Genomic DNA, 21,224 nt, shown 5'->3' with positions numbered 1-21,224 from the left:
AGTGCAGTGGCGCCAACTCGGCTCACTGCAACCTCCGCCTCCTTGGTTCAAGCAATTCTCCTGCCTCAGCCTCCTGAGTAGCTGGGATTACAAGTCCCCGCCATGACACCTGGCTAATTTTTTGTATTTTTGGTAGGGATGGGGTTTCCCCGTGTTGGCCAGGCTGGTCTTGAACTCCTGACCTCAAGTGATCTGCCCGCCTCAGCCTCCCAAAGTACTGGGATTATAGGCGTCAGCCACTGCACCCGGCCCTCCCAGGCTGATTTTGAACTCCTAGGTTCAAGACTCCTAAATTCTTGGCCTCCCAAAGTGTTGGGATTACACGTGTGAGCCACTACACCCAGCCGCTTCCAAATCTTTGTGAACAGTGCTGCAACAAACATGGAAGTGCAGATCTCTCTGATATACTAATTTCCTTTCTTTTGGGTATATACTCAGCAGTGAGATTGCTGGATCATATCGTAGCTCTATTTTTAGTTTTTTGAGAAACCTCTAAAATGTTCTCCATAGTGGTTGCACTAATTTACATTCCCACCAACAGTGTTTGAGGATTCTCTTTTCTCCACATCCTCTCCAGCATTTGTTATTGCCTGTCTTTTGGATAAAAGCCATTTGAACTGGGGTGAGGTGATATCTCATTGTAGCTTTAACTTGCATTTTTCTGATGATCCATGATGTTGAGCACCTTTTCATATGCCTGTTTTCCATTTGTATGTCTTCTTTTGAGAAATGTCTATTCAAATGTTTTGTGTATTTTCACTGGATTATATTTTTTCCCATAGAGTTGTTTGACTTCCTTATATACTCTGGTTATTAATCCTTTGTCAGAGAGATAGTTTGCAAATATTTTCTCCCATTCTGTGGGTTATCTCTTCACTTTAATGATTGTTTCCTTTGCTGTACAGAAGCTTTTTAACTAGATGTGATCCCATTTGTCCATTTTTACTTTGGTTGCCTGTGCTTGTGGGGTATTACTCAAGAAATTTTTACACAGATCAATGTCCTGGAGAGTTTCTCCGGTGTTTTCTTGCAGTTGTTTCATATTTCGAGGTCTTAGATTTAAGTCTTTAATTCATTTTGATTTAATTTTTGTATATGGTGAGAGATAGGGGTCTAGTTTCATTCTTCTGCATGTGGATATCCTGTTTTCCCAGCACCATTTATTGAAGAGACTGTCTTTTCCCCAGTATGTGTTCTTGGCACGTTTGTTGACAATGAGTTCACTGCAGGTGTGTGGATTTGTTTCTGAGTCCTCTATTCTGTCCCATTGGTCTATATGTCTGTTTTTATGCCAGTACCATGCTGTTTTGGTTACTATAGCTCTGTAACAAAATTTGAAGTAAGATAATGTGATTCCTTCAGTTTTGTTCTTTTTGCTTAGTATAGCTTTGGCTATTCTGGGTCTTTTGTGGTTCCATATAAATTTTATGATTGTCTTTTCCATTTCTGTAAAGAATGTCATTGATATTTTGATAGTGATTGCATTGAATCTGTAGATTGCTTTCAGTAGTATGGACATTTTAACACTATTGATTCTTCCAATTCATGAACATGGAATATCTTTCCATTTTTTTGTGTCCTCTTCAATTTATTTTGTCAGTGTTTTATAGTTTTCATTATAGAGATTTTTTTCTTTGGTTAAGCTCATTCCTAGATATTTGGTTTTATTTGTAGCTGTTGTAAATGGGATTACTTTATTTCTTTTCCAGACTGTTCAGAAATTAGTCTTGACTTAAACATCTCACCCTGCCTAACATTAACATTCTCTATAGCAAATGTCTATTTTGTTGTTGTTAACAACTTACCTGAAAAATTAGCAACAGACATCTTTGTCTAATCACTGTGGTTGTAGGAAAATCCAGGTTCTTGTCACGTGAACAGGAAAGATTAGGCTCGCAGAAACTTTGAGGGGTGAGGGGGATGGAATTTATTGGGGAAAAAGGAAAAACAACACAGCAAAGCAAGAGAGGGGTTCCTGTTAACAGGCCCTCATCTCACAGATTGAATCCCAGGTTCCACACAGGAACAGGAGGGGCCAGGCTCCTCCCCGCTGCAAACAGCATGAACTTCCATGGCTCCACCCCATTCTCCCAGTGCACAGGCCAGTCAGAGGTTCTCTGGGAACTCCTTTATACTTGGCTGTCTCATTCCCCCGTCTAAAGAAGTACATCTAACTGCCCTTAGAGTGAGGCTAAGGAAAAGACCAATCTTAACTGCTTCCTGCTGACAGGGGGTGCTGTTTTGGGAAGACAGCAGTCAGATCTCCCTCAGAGGCCTATATTAGGGTCCCCTGCAGAAGGGGCCATTGTCCAAGGCTCTGGTTGCATGTCTGTTTGGAGTTTGATGGCCTGAAGCTGAGAAGAGACAAACTGGGTTATTAGAAAACATGTATCAAACCAAAACAAGGGTAAGGACAGGTGAAAAATCATGAGGCCTTTTACCAGTTTGTATGGGGAGAGGGAGGCCAAAAGCCCAATTGGTAAAAAAAACTTTTACCCTTTTGCTGGCATGTCAGGCTTCTGGGTTCCCTTCCTCTGAGCCCAATTCTAAGTTAGCCAGTTTAAGGTTCGGGAAATTAACTCTTTCTCAATTTGGAGGATTATCTGAGGGGAGAAAAAAAAGGTGTTTTTTCAAAGGAGTCCCAGGAGTTCAAGATGCATTCAAAAGGAGTACAAACTGAAGGTGAATGGCTACTCATCTAGAAAGGGGCAAGCAGGCGCCCCTAGTTCCTTTCTCTTCCTACCAAATACCTGGGGTATGTGAGGGAGGGAAAGTGAGGCATTCCTCTTTCTTTCCACCATCCTTGTATCCCTGAGTCCTGGCGAATGCAACAGCATGCCACCCATGGGTGTTAAAGAGGCTTTTACCCATGTTAACTAGCGGGGCTGGGGGTGGGAATTATTCACTCTACTCACATACGCCTTATCTCCCCTGCTGTAAGTAGCCGTGAATTCCCTAGACTTCATTTACGCCATGGATACTAGCATGACTTTTATCCATGAAACAGAAAGCTTAGCTTAATTGGCAGGAGTCAGCCACGCTCACCTGTGCTGTGCCTTTTAACTTCCATTATCATCTGCCTCTGGATCCCTCAGATCCAGTCTTCTTTCCTAGGGCTTTGACCCAAAGCTTGGAATTGAGTTTGAGACAAAAATGTGTCTTGGAGGGAGTTGCACGGACTCCTTATCATAAGCCAAATGCTAAAGTGAAGCTGTGGAATTGAGTCCTCCCCCAACAAGGGAAAGAAAAGGTTGTCTTGTGACACACCCAGATAACTGGTGGCTATAGTTATGCTTGCTAGGATTTGGGTGCATGATGCTTGGCTTTGGTTAGCTCCCTTGGTCTTGCTTTCCCCAAAAGGAAACCCCCAGGTGATGGGCACCCTATTTATTCCCATTGCCTGGCAGGATTTGATGTATAATTGCTCAGAACAAGAATATTGATCCAGATTTCTACATTACCCATCCCTTTTGTTCTTTCTGAGCTGTAGCTGGAGATTGCTGGTTGGTTCACAGGAACAAGCAGGGTTAGTCTAAAATGCAGGCAAAGACTTAAAAACAACTAATTAGTTTAGAATTTAATGACAAATGAAGTTGGGTGCGGTGGCTCACGCGGGTAATCCCAGCACTTTGGGAGGCCAAGGCAGGTGGATCATGAGGTCAAGAGATTAAGACCATCCTAGTCAACATGGTGAAACCCCATCTCTACTAAAAATACAAAAATTAGCTATGGTGGTGTACGCCTGTAGTCCCAGCTACTCAGGAGGCTGAGGCAGGAGGATTGCTTGAACCCTGGAGGAGGAGGTTGCAGTGAGCCAAGATCGCACCACTGCACTCCAGCCTGGCAACAGAGTGAGACTGTCTCAAAAAACAAACAAACAAACAAACAGAATTTAATGACAAATGTATACGTTTTGAAACATAATTTCTTTCTCTGCAGTTCTCATTTATTTTTATTTTTCAATTTTTCTTTTGTTACCAGTTATCATTTCTGTTAAAAAATCATGATAGGACTGAGTTGTTTGCAAAATAGACTTTAGTCTTATACTTGGCCTGATTAGTTGCATAAAGTGCAGCAAGAATAACTATTTCTACATAGGCCTTTTAGATTGGCTTTGATGCAACTCTGTTCCACAAGGACTCTTAGAGAAGACCTTTTAAAGCCGAGCCCAGCCATGGGTCTGTATCCTTAAATACCTGTGAGTTGAGTGCTCCTCTTCTCTTAAGGTCCCAAGATAAACTTGGAACTCTGGGCCAGTTAGAAAGTGACACTCTTGGCCGGGCATGGTGGCTCGCACCTGTAATCCCAGCACTTTGGGAGGCCAAGGCAGGCGGATCACGAGGTCAGGAGATCCAGACCATCCTGGCTAACATGGTGAAACCCCATCTCTGCCAAAAGTACAAAGAAAAAAAAAAAAAAATTAGCCGGGTGTGGTGCCACATGCCTGTAGTCCCAGCTACTCAGAAGGCTGAGGCAGGAGAATAGCTTGAACCTGGGAGGCAGAGGCTGCATGCAGTGAGCCAAGATCATGCCATTGCACTCCAGTCTGGGCGACAGAGCAAGACTCTGTCTCAAAAAAAAAAAGGAAAGTGACATTCTTTACTGACCACAGGTCAGGAACCCTGTACAGGGACTGTGTAGGCAAGGGTATGAAGCCAGTTTTCTCCCCAAGGGGATTTTTTTGGCTCTGCAACTCGAGCTTGACTGCTTAAAGGGAAGCATACCCTTGCACTCAAAGCCTTGGTAAAACAACCAGTTTCTCCAGTTGCATCCTGTTGCAAAAGAAAATGGATTCTTACTGCACTGATGCAAACAACTATATTACCACAAGTTAAAAATACTCACAGAGGCTGGGTGCGGTGGCTCACGCCTGTAATTCCAGCACTTTGGGAGGCCGAGGTGGGCAGATCACCTGAGGTCAGGAGTTCAAGATCAGCCTGGCCAACATGGTGAAACCCCATCTCTACTAAAAATACAGAAATTAGGCAGGCGTGGTGGCAGGCACCTGTAATCCCAGCTACTTGGGAGGATGAGGCAGGAGAATTGCTTGAACCCGGGAGGTGGAGGTTGCAGCGAGCTGAGATCATGCCATTGCACTCCAGCCTGTGTTGCGGGAAGTCAGGAACCCCGAATGGAGGGACCGGCTGAAGCCACGGCAGAATAACATAAATTGTGAAGATTTCATGGACATTTATTAGTTCCCCAAATTAATACTTTTATAATTTCTTATGCCTGTCTTTACTTCAATCTCTGAACATAAATTGTGAAGATTTCGTGGGCACTTTTCACTTCCCCAATCAATACCCTTGTGATTTCCTATGCCTGTCTTTAATCTCTTAATTCTGTCATCTTCGTAAGCTGAGAAGGATGTATGTTGCCTCAGGACCCTGTGATGATTGCGTTAACTGCACAAATTGTTTGTAGAGCATGTGTGTTTGAACAATATGAAATCTGGGCACCTTGAAAAATGAACAGGATAACAGCAATGTTCAGGGAACAAGAGAGATAACCTTAAACTCTGACTGCCAGTGAGCTGGGCAGAACAGAGCCACATTTCTCTTCTTTCAAAAGCAAATGGGAGAAATATCACTGAATTCTTTTTCTCAGCAAGGAACATCCCTGAGAAAGAGAATGCGTCCCTGAGGGTAGGCCTCTGAAATGGCCACTTTGGGGGGCAGCTGTCTTTTTTGGTCGAAGCTGTAGGGATGAAATAAGCCCCAGTCTCCCGTAGCGCTCCCAGGCTTATTAGGACAAGGAAATTCCCACCTAATAAATTTTGGTCAGATCGGTTGTCTGCTCTCAAACCCTGTCTCCTGATAAGATGTTATCAATGACAATGTGTGCCAAAACTTCATTAGCAATTTTAATTTTGCCCTGGTCCTGTGGTCCTGTGATCTCGTCCTGCCTCCATTTGCCTTGTGATATTCTATTACCTTGTGAAGCACATGATCTCTGTGACCCACACCCTACTCGTACACTCCCTCCCCTTTTGAAAATCACTAATAAAAACTTGCTGGTTTTACAGCTTGGGGGGCATCACGGAACCTGCCGACATGTGATGTCTCCCCCGAACACCCAGCTTTAAAATTTCTCTCTTTTGTACTCTTTCCCTTTATTTCTCAGACTGGCCAACACTTAGGGAAAATAGAAAAGAACTTACATGACTATCGGGGGCAGGTTCCCCCGATAAGCCTGGGGGACAAGAATGAGACTTCATCTCAAAAAACAAACAAAAAAACAAAAAAGAATACTCACAGATAGTTTCCAAATTCTAGAGGAACAAGGCAGAGAGAAACAAAAAACATGCTCCAGATTTTGTTCAGAAGAGTATACCTTACTCCTCATGCCTGTAATCCCAGCACTTTGGGAGGCCGAGGCTGGCGGATCACAAGGTCAGGAGATTGAGACCATCCTGGCTAACACAGTGAAACCCCGTCTCTACTGAAAATACAAAAAAAAATAGCCAGGCCTGGTGGCGGGTGCCTGTAGTCCCAGCTACTCAGGAGGCTGAGGCAGGAGAACAGTGTGAACCTGGGAGGCGGAGCTTGCAGTGAGCTGAGATTGTGCCACTGCACTCCAGCCTGGGAGACAGAGCGAGACTCCATCTCAAAAAAAAAAAAAAAAAAAAAAAAAAAAAAAGAGGATACCTTACTCAATTTATTAAAGGACATAAATAGCTCAAAGTAAGTTTCCTTGACTCTGAAAAACAAAATAAGGATCAGCAATATTCCAAGCAAAAGTTAAAAAGTTTGCTTCAGTTTCTTGAGTACATTCAGTTAACTCTTGTTTTACTTGATATTTGTGAACATTTTAGCTCTTCATGAGTCCTGTACGTTTTTCCTTTATTCCAATGTCACAATCTCCAAAGTTATCAGAAACCTGTATTTGAGAGCACCTGTCAAAGTTCTATAGCTTATTATAAACCTTGTTTTGAAAAGGATTAAAACAAAACAACAATTGTCTGTGAATAACAAAATGTTCAGTGTAGTTACAGTTAGAAGCACAATTGACAAAGAAGTTTGATTATCTCCGTGGTTTACAAAAACTTAACAACCTTAATTATGATTGATAGCATATACTCAGACATTAGAATTTTAGAAATTCCATACAATTTTGGAACATGTATTATTCACCAAAATGTAACCTAAAGAAGATTGAACACAGTATCAAGTACCTAAATGTTTCAAATAATCCTGTTTAGCTCTCTTTTCTGGACACTCTAGGGGCCCTTCTGAAGTATTCGAAAAGCCAGGTGTCAGGAAAGACAATTTTGAAACTGAAGTTTTATTTTGGAAAGCCTGTTAAATATGTTAGAGGTTTGAAACACTTGAAATAGAATTCCAGATTACAATAAATTATTTATTTTGCCAAAATAATGACTCAGAGACATAAAAAGAAAAAAAAAACCTTTTATAAGCCTTTACAAATTTTGCCAAAGAGCAGATTAGTGCCTTAAGAGTACCTTATTGTGCTTTTATTTCAATGTTCAATTTACAGAAAAATCATACAATACACTTTTGAATTTAGTCAATATGTTCACACAGAGAATTTCTTTGCAAGATTAATTTTTTTTTTTTTTTTTGAGATGGAGATGGAGTCTCACTCTATCACCCAGGCTAGAGTGCAGTGGCATGATTCAAGCTCACTGCAACCTCTGTCTCACGGTTCAAGCAATTTTTGTGTCTCAGAGTCCCGAGTAGCTGGGACTACAGGTGCCTGCCACAATGCCAAGCTAATTTTTGTATTTTTAGTAGAGACCAAAAAGCAGTTTATAACCATAAAACATTTAGCCAACCTGGTATCTGACCTGCATAATTTAGTCCAACTATTTTTTTTTTTTTTAGACAAAGTTTTGCTTTGTTGCCCAGGATGCAGTGCAGTGGCACGATCTCGACTCACTGCAACCTCTGCCTCCTGGATTCAAGCAATTCTCCTGCCTCAGCCTCCTAAGTAGCTGGGACTACAGGAGCACGCCACCATGCCCAGCTAATTTTTTGTATTTTAGTAGAGATGGGGTTTCACCCTGATGCCCAGGCTGGTCTTGAACTCCTGAGCTCAGGCAATCCGCTCACCTCAGCCTCCCAAAGTGCTGGGATTACAGGCGTGAGCCACTGCACTCGGCCCAGTCCACTTATTTATATTTTGATGACATTGGCTTTTTACCAATAATCTTTAAGGCTGTTTTCATTTCTCAAAGATTAAAGTCACGTGAACTGAAAAGTACCACAGGTTTTATCTTCCCTTTTATTTTTTTTGAGATGGAGTTTCGCTCTTGTTATCCAGGCTTGAGTGCAATGGCACAATCTCAGCTCACCGCAACCTCCACCTCCCAGGTTCAACTGAGTCTCCTGCCTCAGCTTCCCAAGAAGCTGGGATTACAGGCATGGGCCACCAAGCCTGGCTAATTTTGTATTTTTAGTAGAGATGGGGTATGTCCATGTTGGTCAGGCTGGTCTCGAACTCCTGACTTCAGGTGATCCGCCCGCCTTGGCTTCCCAAAGTGCTGGGATTACAGGCGTGAGCCACCACACCCAGCCTATCTTCCCTTTAATAAATATTTGATCCAAGTGCTTATCTTCCTTTAGGCCAATTAATTAGAGCTATTTCTATAGACGTCACACACAACACGTATATAACTCCACGGACAGGCAGAAGAAAACCCAGCCCCCACAAGATCCTTCATTTGCCAATATCCTATTTGGACCATTGGCCTTTGAGGACTTTTAATTCCTGGGGTTACATGAGGAAAACAGGCCGGGCATGGTGGCTCATGCCTGTAATCCTAGCACTTTGGGAGGCCAAGGTGGGTGGATCAGCTGAGGTCGGGAGTTCAAGACCAGCCTGGCCAACGTGGTTAAACCCCATCTCTACGAAAAATACAAAAATTAGCTGTGCACGGTGGTGCTCGCCTGTAATGCTAGCTACTCAGGAGTCTGAGGCAGGATAATCACTTGAACCCAGGAGGTGGAGATTGCAGTGAGCTGAGATCATGACAGCACACTCCAGCCTGGGCGACAGAGTGAGACTCTGTCTCAAAAAAAATTTAAAAAGTACATGGATTTAAAATATACTTATTTTTTAAAATTTTTATTTTTTGTTTTTTTGAGATGGAATCTCACTCTGTTGCCCAGGCTGGAGTGCAGTGGTGCAATCTCGACTCACTGCAACCTCCGCCTCCTAGTTTCAAGCGATTCTCCTGCCTTAGCCTCCTGAGTAGCTAGGATTATAGGCGCCCACCACCATGCCCGGCTAATTTTTGTACTTTTAGTAGAGACGGGGTTTCACCATGTTGGCCAGGCTGGTCTCAAACTCCTGACCTCAGGTGATCCGCCTGCCTCGGCCTCTCAAAGTGCTGGGATTATAGGTGTGAGCCACCCTGCCTGGCCTTATTTTTATTTATTTATTATTTATTTATTTTTGAGACAGAGTCTCACTCTGTCACCCAGGCTGGAGTACAGTGGTGCAATCTCAGCTCACTGCAACCTCCACCTCCTGGGTTTAAGTGATTCTCCTGCCTCAGCCTCCTGAGTAGCTGGGACTACAGGCCCCCACCACCATGTCCGGCTAATTTTTGAATTTTTAGTAGAGACGGGTTTTTACCATGTTGGCTAGGATGGTCTTGATCTCCTGACCGTGTGATGCACCCACCTTGGCCTCCCAAAGTGTTGGGATTACAGGCGTGAGCCACTGTGCCCAGCTATTCATTTTATTTTATTTATTTATTTTTTGAGATGAAGTCTCGCTCTGTTGCCAGGCTGGAGTGCAGTGGCACGATGTCGGCTCACTGCAAACTGCCTCCCAGGTTCAAGCGATTCTCCTGCCTCAGCCTCCCGAGTAGCTGAGATTTCAGGCGCCTGCCACCACGCCTGCCTAATTTTTGTATTTTTAGTAGAGATGGGGTTTCACCATATTGGCCAGGCTGGTCTCAAACTCCTGACCTCAGGTGATCTGCCCGCCTCGGCCTCCCAAAGTGCTGGGATTACAGGAGTGAGCCACCGTGCCCGGCCTGCATCCAGCTATTTATTTTTTTTGAGATGGAGACTCACTGTCGCCCAGGCTGGAGTGTAGTAATGCAATCTCAGCTCACTGCAACCTCCAACTCCTGGGTTCAAGTGGTTCTCTTGCCTCAGCCTCCCAAGTAGCTGGGATTACAGGAGCTTGCCACCACTCCCGGCTAATTTTTGTATTTTTAGTAGAGATGGTGTTTCACTATGTTGGCTAAGCTGGTCTCGAACTCCTGACTTCAAGTGATCTGCCTGCCTCAGCCTCCCAAAGTGCTAGGATAACAGGCACCTGCTACCACGCCCAGCCTAAAATATATTTTAAAATATATTTCTCTGAGTTCCTCAAAGGTAGAGTCCATGTCTTTTGTCCCCAGAACCTAGTACAAAGTCTTGTACCTCAAAGTTGCTCAGTGAATATTAATTTAATGGATGAATCGGTCACACCAGTAATTGCAGAGGTTTTCTCAGGCCCTAGCCCTGGCTGCAAGGACTTTGGAGAGATCTCCCCTCCCAACACCCTCCATTTACCACATCATCAGACTGTGGTAGCCATTCAATGAGTGCTTAGCGTGAATTCTACACAGTGCTAATTACCTGTAATTCTCACAATGTCCTTAAGCGGTGGCTACTAATATGTCTTCATTTTACACTTAACCTTAATCCTAGCTACTCGATTACAATCCGGGTTACGTGACCTGGCTCACGTCACCTAGCTAATAATGGAAGAGCCCATGTATGTTTGCCATAGGAATTGGCATTTTCACGTCCAGCTCTCTAGCCCCAAAGATTTCAACCTCTTCGAGCCTTGACAGATTGGAATAAGAATCCTCTCCAGGAATCTTTCCCAATATGCTGGAACCTAAAGGGAAATAAAAACCCCTACTCCGATCAGCGTAGACTGGGCCATGGTGAAAAGGAATGGATGATACTCCAGGTGTGAGGAATTGCAGCTTTTTAGCCTGCCAGTTATTTTTCACTCAGCCATTTGCAGGAAATGAGGCACACTGCTTTCCATAACCGATTTGTCTTGCAACTTTCTGAACAAGTCACAGCTTCCCTTTTTTTTTTTTTTTTTGAGACGGAGTCTCGCTCTGTTGCCCAGGCTGCAGTGCAGTGGCGAAATCTCGGCTCACTGCAACCTTTGCCTCCCGGGTTCAAGTGATTCTCCTGCCTTAGCCTCCCGAGTAGCTGGGATTACAGGAGCCTGCCACCACACCTGGCTAATTTTCGTATTTTTAGTAGAGACGGGGTTTCACCATGTTGGCCAGGTTGGAACCTTGGCCTATTTATTTATTTATTTTTGAGACGGAGTTTCGCTCTGTTGCCCAGGCTGGAGTGCAGTGGCGAGCTCTCGGCTCACTGCAACCTCTGCCTTCCGGGTTCTAGTATTCTCCTACCTCAGCCTCCCGAGTAGCTGGGATTACAGGCGCCCGCCACCACGCCCGGCTAATTTTTGTATTTTTTAGTAGAGACGGGGTCTCACCATCTTGGCCAGGCTGGTCTTGAACTCCTGACCTCGTGATCCACCAGCCTAGGCCTCCCAAAGTGCTGGGATTACAGGCGTGAGCCACCGCGTCCGGCCCCTTGGTTTATTTTTCTAAGAAACAGGCTAACACTGATCTCACTAGTAGCATTGTTAATATTAAACAAGATAGCTAATAGCTTTAAAGCGTCTAATCACGGTACCCCCACGAGTAGTAGTCACACAGCAAATCATAGGCAGGAGTGGACAAAAAGCGCTGGGAGCATTAATCCTGGTAGATTTGGAGTCTGGGCAGGGCCTAAGAGGATGGGATCAGCGGATTGGGCCAGCCAAAGGGGGCGGGTTCAGAGGGAGGAGCCAGCTGCCTCCCGCGGCAAGCCCCGAGCTTTGAATCAAGCGCGGTAGTTTCAGCTGTAGCCAATCCTAGAACAAAATCTTCTTGCGTCAGTTGTTGCTGAGGCCCAGATCTCACCCAGATCAGTTCTAGTCGCTGCTGCTTGTACCCGTCCTCGGCCCTTGCGTGTCCGTCCGTTACGACTCAGAGGACGGAGAGAAAGTCTAAGTCACCTTCCTCAGTATCCAGGCCGGAAGGAGACTCTCAGCTACTCGCCCTGAACATGCAGAGCAGCACTGGCTTCCCTGTCTCTGGATGCCGCAGGGGCGTCCTGTCAGGAGTTGTAGTGTCAAGATTCCAGTTCTTCTTATGCGACTTGCTGGAGAAGCAGGAAGTTGCTGTTTATCGGAGAAGTCGGGCTAGGGAGGGAAACAATCCCGCGGAGCCATATGGAGAGGGCAGGAGGTGTCTAGATAGTGGTAGGCCGGCGGGGGACGGAGAGTATGGGTGTTGAGTCCTGGCCCTTTAAACCCGAGGGGGAGGATCCGGAAGTGGATGGGCGGGGCGAAGGGTCCTCGTATATAAAAGGGCCCCGGCCGCGCGGGGTCTCTAATCTGCCATTTTCTGTCCCTGAGTGAGTCTCTGGCGTCCCAAATTGCCTGTTTTTCTCGCAGGCTCTATTCCGTTCGCTGGTTCGCCACCTCAGGGGAACGATGGCCACGGAGTCCACAGCCACTGCCGCCGTCGCCGCGGAGCTGGTTTCTGCCGACAAGTAAGCGGGACTGTGGAAAGCTTAAGGCACTGGCCAGTCCGCGGGGAGGGCTAATGGACGGGGGCTCCGGAGAAGGGGCAGACCGGTGGGCGGGAGTACTTGCCTTCCCAAGAGCAGCTGTCGCTGTTCGGGAAGGCCTGGTCACTGGAGCAGTCCTTCTTTTGCTGAGAGCCTCGCGCAGCAGCGGTAACGGCGGTCGGCTGGCGCCCCCTGCCCCGCTTTTCGCGGCCGCCATCTTGCCGGGGGCAGCGGCGGCTGTATCCTTCGCCTGCCCCTCTCCTTCCTCCCCCGGCCCGGGGCGGTTGGCCGGGAGGCGGGGCCCTGGCGCGCGGGTTGGCCTTCACGCCCCTTCTGTCCCTAGCGTGTGCCTCTGGTAGAATCCCTGGATAACCCGGGAATATAACCAACGGAGATTTGGCGCCAAAAGGGAAAAAAAACCTTGCACGAGGAAGGAGGCTGGACCTGAGGGGTCGGGGTGGGCGGGGCCTTGCTGAGGGCGGGGTTTTGCGCGCGTGCGTTCCCTTTCCTCGCCGGCTCTGGGGCAGGGGGCGGGGCCTTGAGGAGGCGGGAAAAGTCCATTGTTTGGGGCCGCTGCGGCTCCAGCAGGAGCTTTGGACTATCTCGGTGGGGCCGGCGAGGCTAGTTCCCCCCCACACCTCGCTCACGTCTTGTGCTAGGAGATAGTTATCGCTCCCCGCGACACCGTGAGCCCCTGCCTGTGGTGGGGAGGATTGTCGTTCTTTAGACTTTGGAGGTGTTGCCTGTTTGGGGGGAACATTATCCGGACGTAAAGCGTCTTCAGGAAGCGCTGTCTGGAGCTCTCACCAGCACTGTTTGGTTGCTAGGTGAATCGGCAGTAGTATGCACGAAGTGGAGAAGGACTGGAGGGAAACAAGATAGAATTGCTTTGAAAGCGGCACAGTGCCACTCAGGCGTAATCTGTTTTTTGAACAGTGGAGGGAAACACTACACGAGTTCAAGGAAACAAGTGCTGTTTCCGATACAGTAGGTCTGATTTCCCAATCTTGCCATATTTTTTTAGGCATCTGGTTCTATTTTTTTTTCTAATCTTGTGCGCTTTAGAGGTTAGCTGCCTTCCCTGTAAAAGGAATGGTTGCTGTGAAGTTTTTTAAATTGATATTCTATAGGCTTACACTCTGTCATGATTATGTCTTTGTTTGTTTATAGTTAGAGATTTACTTATATCACTGCTTACCACCTTTTCTCTCTGCGTTCTTGTAGAGCAGTGGTTCTCAAGTCACCCTGAGAATCATTTGGGAACTCATGGGAAATACAATTTTAATTTCAAACTCCCATTACCTGCCTCTTTCCCCATTGATTCGATATAAGCAGTATAGATTGGGCTTGGGAGTCGTGCTATAGCTATTATAAAAAGAGCTGCTTTTTATAATGTTTCCTAGACAGCTCTAGCAGTCAGTATTTCACTGACAGCTGTGTGTTTTTGTTTTGTTTTTGCAGCCAGGGTCTGGCTCTCACATCCAGGCTGGAGTGCAGTGTTGTGATCATGGCTCACTGCAACCTCGAACTCCTGGGCACAACTGATCTTCCCTAGTAGCTTGGGACTACAGGTGTGCCACCACACCTGGCCAATTTTTTGTAGATACAAGGTCTTAATGTTGCCCAGGCTGGTCTCAGACTCTTGGACTCAAGCAGTCCTCCCGCCTTGGCCTCCCAAAGTGTTGAGGTTACAGGCGTGAGGCACGGCGCAGGGCCAGGTGTTTTTGTTTTTGTTTTTTGAGGTAGAAGTATGCAACAAATACCTCTTGCAGGTCCCCTGTGTCTAGCCAGAGTTAGGTCATTAGTGAATTTAGTTTCCTGGCAGGTTATACATAGAGAAAGTTTATGTATATGTGGCTAGAAGAAAGCAAACCATTTAGTTCCTCACAGCATAAATTGAAAGCTAAAACTGAGCAATTGTATGTGCTGGGTGTGTGGTGGGCGGGGGGGGGGCAGGGTCTCTGTCACCCAGGTTGGAGTGCAGTGATGCCATCTCGGCCCACTGCAGCCCCTACCGTGTGTGTGTGTGTGTGTGTGTGTGTGTGTGTGTGTGTGTGTGTGTGTGTGTGTGTGTGTCACCCAGGCTGGAGTGCAGTGATGCCATCTCGGCCCACTGCAGCCCCTACCTCCTGGCCTCAAGTGATTGTCCGGCCTCAGCCTCCGGAGTAGCTGGGACTGCAGGCGCACACCACAAGGCCCAGCTGATTCTAGTATTTATTTTGTAAAGACGAGTTTTCGCCATGTTGCCCAAGCTGGTCTCCCAACTCCTAGGCTCAAGGGAACCACCCACGTGGGCCTCTCAAAGTGCTGAGATTACCGGCGTGAGCCACCAAGCCTGGCTAGTATTTTCATTTTCATTCTTCGTTTCCCCATCTAATTAGTGTGAGAACATGAAAGCAGTGTGTCTCAGTTAAGTAAGTTAGTGGGGACACTTAGAGGTAAAGTTTATAAGGTCCTCATGTTTAAGGGTAGGATAAAGAAAATGACTTGAATTTAGACTTTAGGTAAGAATGTACATTATAATTCGAGGATGACCATTGAAAGAATAAATATAACTTCCAAACCAGTAGAAAGAAAAAAAATGGAATGAGAAATAAACCTCAGTTCAGGTTTTTTAAATTTAGGAGATGAGGATCTTACTATGTTGCCCAGGCTGGATTCCCAACTCCTAGTCTCAAGCAATCCTTCCATCTCAGCCTTCTGGGTAGCTGGGACTACAGGCATGCATCACCTCGCCTGGCTTAGAATTGGCTTTGATAGCAGCTTCATTGCTTCAGTAGTGATATTGGACCACAGTTTTGTCGTCTGCAAAAAGTCTTGGGTTGGCTTTTGTCCCCTCGTGCCATTAAAGCAGTATTGTTTAAGGTGATGTATATCTACATGCTAAATTAATCCTGTTATTCTTAGCTTTCTAACTAGTTCTTAGTTGGTTTTTTTTTTTTTTTTTTTTTTTTTTTTTGAGAGGGAGTTTTGTCACCCAGGCTGGAGTGCAGTGGCACAATCTCTGCTCACTGCAACCTCCGCCCTCCCAGATTCAAGCAATTCTCTTGCCTCAGCCTCCCAAGTAGCTGGGACTGCAGGTGTGTACCACCACACCTGGCTAATTTTTTGGGGTTTTGCCATGTTGGCCAGGGTGATCTCGAACTCCTGACCTCAGGTGATCAGCCGGTCTCGGCGTGAGCCACCGTGCCCGGCTGCAGTTATGATTTAATACTGCATCTTTGTTCATTTACATATCTCAACTGTGGATGGTGCCGTGTATGGTCTGTGTGTTTTGATGAATTTTAACTTTTTATAATTTGTGTGTATTTTATGGTAGTGAAGAAGACTAGTACCTACATATCTTTTATGCATTGATTACATACATTTTGTTAATTCAACATTTCTAGGCTATGAGGTTTGTCTTGAGTTTTTTCTTATATATATATATAATTAATTGATTAATTAATTAATTTTTTGGAGAAAGAGTCTTGTTGTCTTGCCCAAGCTGGAGTGTAGTGGCCAGATCTTGGCTTACTGCAACTTCTGCCTCCCCTGTGCAAGCGATTCTTGTGCATCAGCCTCCCAAGTAGCTGAGACTACAGTTTACAAAAATTAGCTCAGCATGGGTAGCGGGGTCCTGTAATCGCTTGAAACCGGGAGGCAGAGGTTGCAGTGAGTCGAGATTGTGCCACTGCACTCTAGCCTCAGAGCAAGACTCCATCTCAAAAAAAAAAAAAGGCCAAGTGGTGTGGCTCACGTGGTAATCCCAACACTGTGGGAAGCCAACACGGGCATATCACTTGAAGCCAGGAGTTCGAGACCAGCCTGGCTGACATGGCAAAACCCCGTCTCTACTAAAAATACAAAAATCAGCCAGGCGTGGTTGCGCATGACTGTAGTCATTCAGAGTCTAACTCCGTTGCTCAGGCTGGAGTGCACTGGCGCGATCTAGGCTCACCGCAGTCTCCACCTCCAGGGTTCAAGCAATTCTCCTGCCTCAGCCTCCCAAGTAGTTGGGATTACAGGCGCCCGCCACCACACCTGGCTAATTTTTGTATTTTTAGTAGAAATGAGGTTTTACCATGTTGGCCAGGCTGGTCTCGAACTCCTGACCTCAGGTGATCCACTCACCTTGGCCTCCCAAAGTTCTGGGATTATAGGCGTTAGCCACCGTGCCCAGGCTACACTTCTTTTTTTAAAATTAATTTTTTGAACTAGAGAAGGGGTCTCATTTTGCTGCTTAGCCTGGTCTCAAACTCCTAGCCTCAAACAGTCCTTCTGCCTTCCAAAGTGCAGGGATTATAGCTGTGAGCCTAGCCTTGAATTTCTGTTAGCAATGTATGGGAGTACAATTTCTCCTTAACCCTATCTTTGACTATTCGATGGGTAAAACATACTTTCTAAGTATAGTTTTTTTGTTTCTCTTAAGAATGAGTGGCCGGGCGCGGTGGCTCACACCTGTAATCCAGCACTTTGGGAGGCCGAGGTGGGCAGATCACGAGGTCAGGAGATCGAGACCATCCTGGCTAACACGGTGAAACCCCATCTCTACTAAAAATACAAAAAAAAAAAATGTAGTCCCAGCTACTTGAGAGGCTGAGGCAGGAGAATGGCGTGAACCCGGGAGGCGGAGCTTGCAGTGAGCCGAGATCGCGCCACTGCACTCCAGCCTGGGCAACAGTGCGAGACTCCATCTCAAAAACAAAAGAATGAGCAGTAGCAGGTGGTCAAGTGTTTGTTTGTTTGTTTGTTTGTGAATGTTTATATTAAATCCATTAATCTATTCCCATTGGGCTTTTTTATCCTGTTGACTAAGATTCTATGTATATTTGCTAAGTTAACCTTTTGTGAAATGAATTAGATGGAGTAGAATCTATCAATATCCTATGGTTTCTGGTTTGTTTGTTTATTTATTTGAAACAAGGTCTTACTCTCTCACCCAGGCTAGAGTATAGTGGTATGATCATAGCTCACTGCAGCCTCTATCTCCTGGGCTCAAGCAATCTTCCCATATCAGTCTCTGGAGTAGCTGGGACTACAGGCATGTACCACCATGCCCATCTAATTTTATTTTTGGTAGAGATAGGTCTCGCTATGTTGCCCAGGTTGGTTTTTGAACCCCTGAGCTCAAGCAGTCCACCTACCTCGGCCTCACAAAGTGTTGGGATTACAGGAGAGAGCCACTGCACCCAGTCTGGTTTCTGGGTTTAAAACGGCCTTCTCCAAACAAATTACCAAGTAATTTCCCTATCATTTCCTCTAGTACTTCTCTGGATTCATGCTCATTCTAAAAGTTCATAATGAACGTCATAAAACTATGAAGCCATAGCTTCATAGTTGTAGTGACTATTAGAATTAACATTTTAAAAAATAACTGGATCAGGCTGGGCGCAGTGGCTCACACCTGTAATCTCAGCACTTTGGGAGGCCCAGGCGGAAGGATCACTTGAGGTCAGGAGCTCGAGACCAGACTGGCTAACATGGTGAAACCCCATCTCTGGTAAAAAAAAACAGAAAAATTAGCCAGGTGTGGTGGTGGGCGCCTGTAATCCCAGCTACTTGGGAGGCTGAGGCAGGAGAATTGCTTGAACCCAGAAGGCAGAGGTTGCAGGGAGCTGAGATGATACCACTGCACTCCAGCCTGGGCAACAGAGAAAGACTGTCTCAAAAACAAAACAAAACTGAATCAGACATATCTATTGCCCAGATAGGACATGAACATCCGTTTATAATTTTTATTCTGATCCAGTAGTCCTCAGAGCATGGTTCTAGAAACCAGCAGTGTGTCACCTGGGCAGTTGTTAGAAATGCAGATTCTTGAACCTTACCTCAAACCTTCTGACTCAGAAACTGTAGGGGGTGGAGCTCAAACTGTTTTAACCGTTCCTCCAAATGGTTTGCATACAGACTAAAATTTGAGAAACACTGCTTTAATTCATCTTTTTTTCCAACTGTACAAGTACTGCCTTAGTTCACCCTCTTTTCTATTTGTCTAGGCTTGTGCTAAGCAAGAATAGAAATAAATTTATCGGCCGGGTGCAGTGGCTCACACCTGTATTCCCAGCACTTTGGGAGGCCGAGGCAGGTGGATCACGAGGTCAGGAGATTGAGACCATCCTGGCTAACACGGTGAAACCCTGTCTCTACTAAAAATACAAAAAAATTAGCTGGGCGTGGTGGCCGGTGCACAGGCACCGGCCTGGCACCAGGCCCAGGCTGAGGCAGGAGAATGGCGTGAACCCGGGAAGCGGAGCTTGCAGTGAGCGGGAGATCGTGCCAGGGCACTCCAGCCTGGGCGACAGAGCAAGACTCTGTCTCAGAAAAAAAGAAAAGAAATTTATCACTGATAAATGCTTTACAATGATACTTAATAGTGTTTTTACTGGTTCCTTGCTTTTAATGGTATTCAATTCAGAGTCTTATATTGCAGTCACAGTGTAACTTTTTTTTTTTTTTTTTTGAGACGGAGTCTCGCTGTGATATCTCCCTGACATTGTATTTTTAAAAACCTGTGTGTTATAGACTGGAAATAAAAGACCTAGTCCCTTAACCACAGGTAGTTTGAGAGGCTCTGTGCTAGACCATTTGGTCAGAATGACCTCTTAATAAAACTATTCGATATACATGACTGGCTGTGACGGAGTTTGTAGATAAGGATCCAAGACCATTTCAAGATTCTAGGCAAATGGCCCAGATAGCTTACAACCTGTAGCTGAAAGCACTGCCCTTAAAGTTGTTCCTCATCCCTGTGGTTATAGCTGTGAAGTTGCCACTTATTTTCAGCCCTGGATATTTGAGTGAGTAAGAATTAAATGAATTAAATTTGATAATGTAAGTAAGTAAATAATACTTGAGTATTTAATAAATGACAGCTCTTTTATTCCTTTATATTTTTCTGAATTTATTTTATTTTCAGGCTTAATAATTGCCTCCAGTTTTACATTTTTTCCCCTTTAATTTTTTATTACAGAATTGAAGATGTTCCTGCTCCTTCTACATCTGCAGATAAAGTGGAGAGGTAAGATTATTTACATGGTACAGTTAGATTCGTATCAGGAACATAAACTAAGAGCAATATAACTTTAAAGTTATTTTTATTTTTTAATTAATTTATTTTTGATAGAGGCAAGGTGTCGCTTTGTTGCTCAGGCCGAAGTGCAGTGTGCAATCAGGGCTCACTACAACCTTGAACTCCTGGGCTCAAGCAATCTTCCCACTTCAACCTCCTGAGTAGCTAGGACTATAGGCACATGCCACTACACTTGGCTCATTTTTAAATTTTTTGGAGAGATGGGGTCTTGCTATGTTGCCAAGGCTGGTCTCAAACTCCTAGCCTCAAGCATTCCTCCCTGCCTAAGCCTTTCAAAGTGTAGGATTATAGGTGTGAACTACCAGGCCCGTCTCACCTCCTCCCCCTGTAACGTTTCCATCTTGATACGGCTATGGTTTTTTGTTTTTCTTTATCTCAGATCTACACCCGAAGTGACTATGTTTCTTAATCAAGAGGTGGGCATAATAATTAACTAAAAAGCTTACCCAAAAGGTAGATGCTAGGTTACATCCCTAGAGATTTCTTGTTTCATTTTTTAGAGACAGGGTCTTGCTTTGTTGCCCAAGCTGGAGTACAGTGATGTTATCATAGCTCACCACCACCTCAAACTCCCGGGCTAAAGGGATTCTTCTGCCTCAGCCTCCTGAGTAGCTGGGACTGTAGGCATGCACCACCACATCTGGCTAATTATTTTATTTATTTATTTTTTAGACTGAGTTTCACTCTTGTCACCCAGGCTGGAGTGCAGTGGCGCAATCTTGGCTCACTGCAACATCTGCCTCCTGGGTTCAAGCAATTCTGCCTCAGTCTCACAAGTAGCTGGGATTACAGGCGGGTGCCACTACACCCAGCTAATTTTTCTATTTTTAGTAGAGATGGGGTTTCACCATGTTGGCCAGGTTGGTCTTGAACTCCCGACCTCAGGTGATCTGCCTGCCTTGGCCTCCCACAGTGTTGGGATTACAGGCGTGAGCCACTGTGCCCACCTGAATTATATTTTTCGAAGCGGAGTCTTGCTTTGTTGGCCAGGCTGGTCTCCAACCTGGGCTCAAGCAATCCCCCTGCCTTGGGCTCCCTAAGTGTTGGGATTACCAGCCTGATCTACCATGCCCAGCTGATTTTATTTGTTGAGCTTGAGATAAAATTTGGGTTCATGTGTTATGGAAAAGCTTTCTGATAAGATTGAGAATTATTACTGTTAGAATATCTTACAAATATTTTGTTTGTTTGTTTTTTGAGATGGAGTCTCACTCTGTCACCCAGGCTGGAGTGCAATGGCATGATCTTGGCTCACTGCAACCTCTGCCTCCCGGGTTCAAGCGATTCTCCTGCCTCAGCCTCCCAAGTAGTTGGGATTACAGGCACCCACCACCATGCCCGGCTAATTTTTGTATTTTTAGTAGAGACAGGGTTTCGCCATGTTGGTCAGGCTGGTCTCGAACTCCTGACCTCGGGTGATCCGCCCGTCTTGGCCTCCCAGAGTGCTGGGATTACAGGCATGAGCCACCACACCTGGCCACAAATACATTTTTTAAGCGTCCATAGGGTTTTATGTTTTTCATGTTTGAAATCCTGTTGTC

At 45.5% G+C, this 21,224-nt stretch overlaps 1 protein-coding gene across 5 annotated transcripts in view; it reads left to right on the top strand.

The window, feature by feature from the left end:
• The first annotated feature begins 9,658 nt into the window (after positions 1-9,658).
• Positions 9,659-21,224, top strand: part of NASP (nuclear autoantigenic sperm protein) — a 36,831-nt gene continuing 25,265 nt past the window's right edge. Inside the window, exons 1-2 of one of the 5 annotated variants that reach the window (XM_034963916.3) lie at positions 9,659-12,593; positions 19,564-19,611. In XM_034963916.3, coding sequence (XP_034819807.1) covers positions 12,535-12,593; positions 19,564-19,611 — 107 coding nt within the window. In that variant the 5' untranslated portion in view covers positions 9,659-12,534. The remainder of the gene's footprint in view (positions 12,594-19,563; positions 19,612-21,224) is intronic. The other 4 variants (XM_003812759.6, XM_008965236.5, XM_034963920.3 and 1 more) reach the window with 4 other exon arrangements.

This window comes from Pan paniscus, chromosome 1 (genome assembly GCF_029289425.2).
Source record: "Pan paniscus chromosome 1, NHGRI_mPanPan1-v2.0_pri, whole genome shotgun sequence".
NCBI lineage: Eukaryota > Metazoa > Chordata > Mammalia > Primates > Hominidae > Pan > Pan paniscus.
The sequence above is the reverse complement of the archived record's forward strand: the minus strand, read 5'-3'. Positions and strand labels throughout refer to the sequence as shown.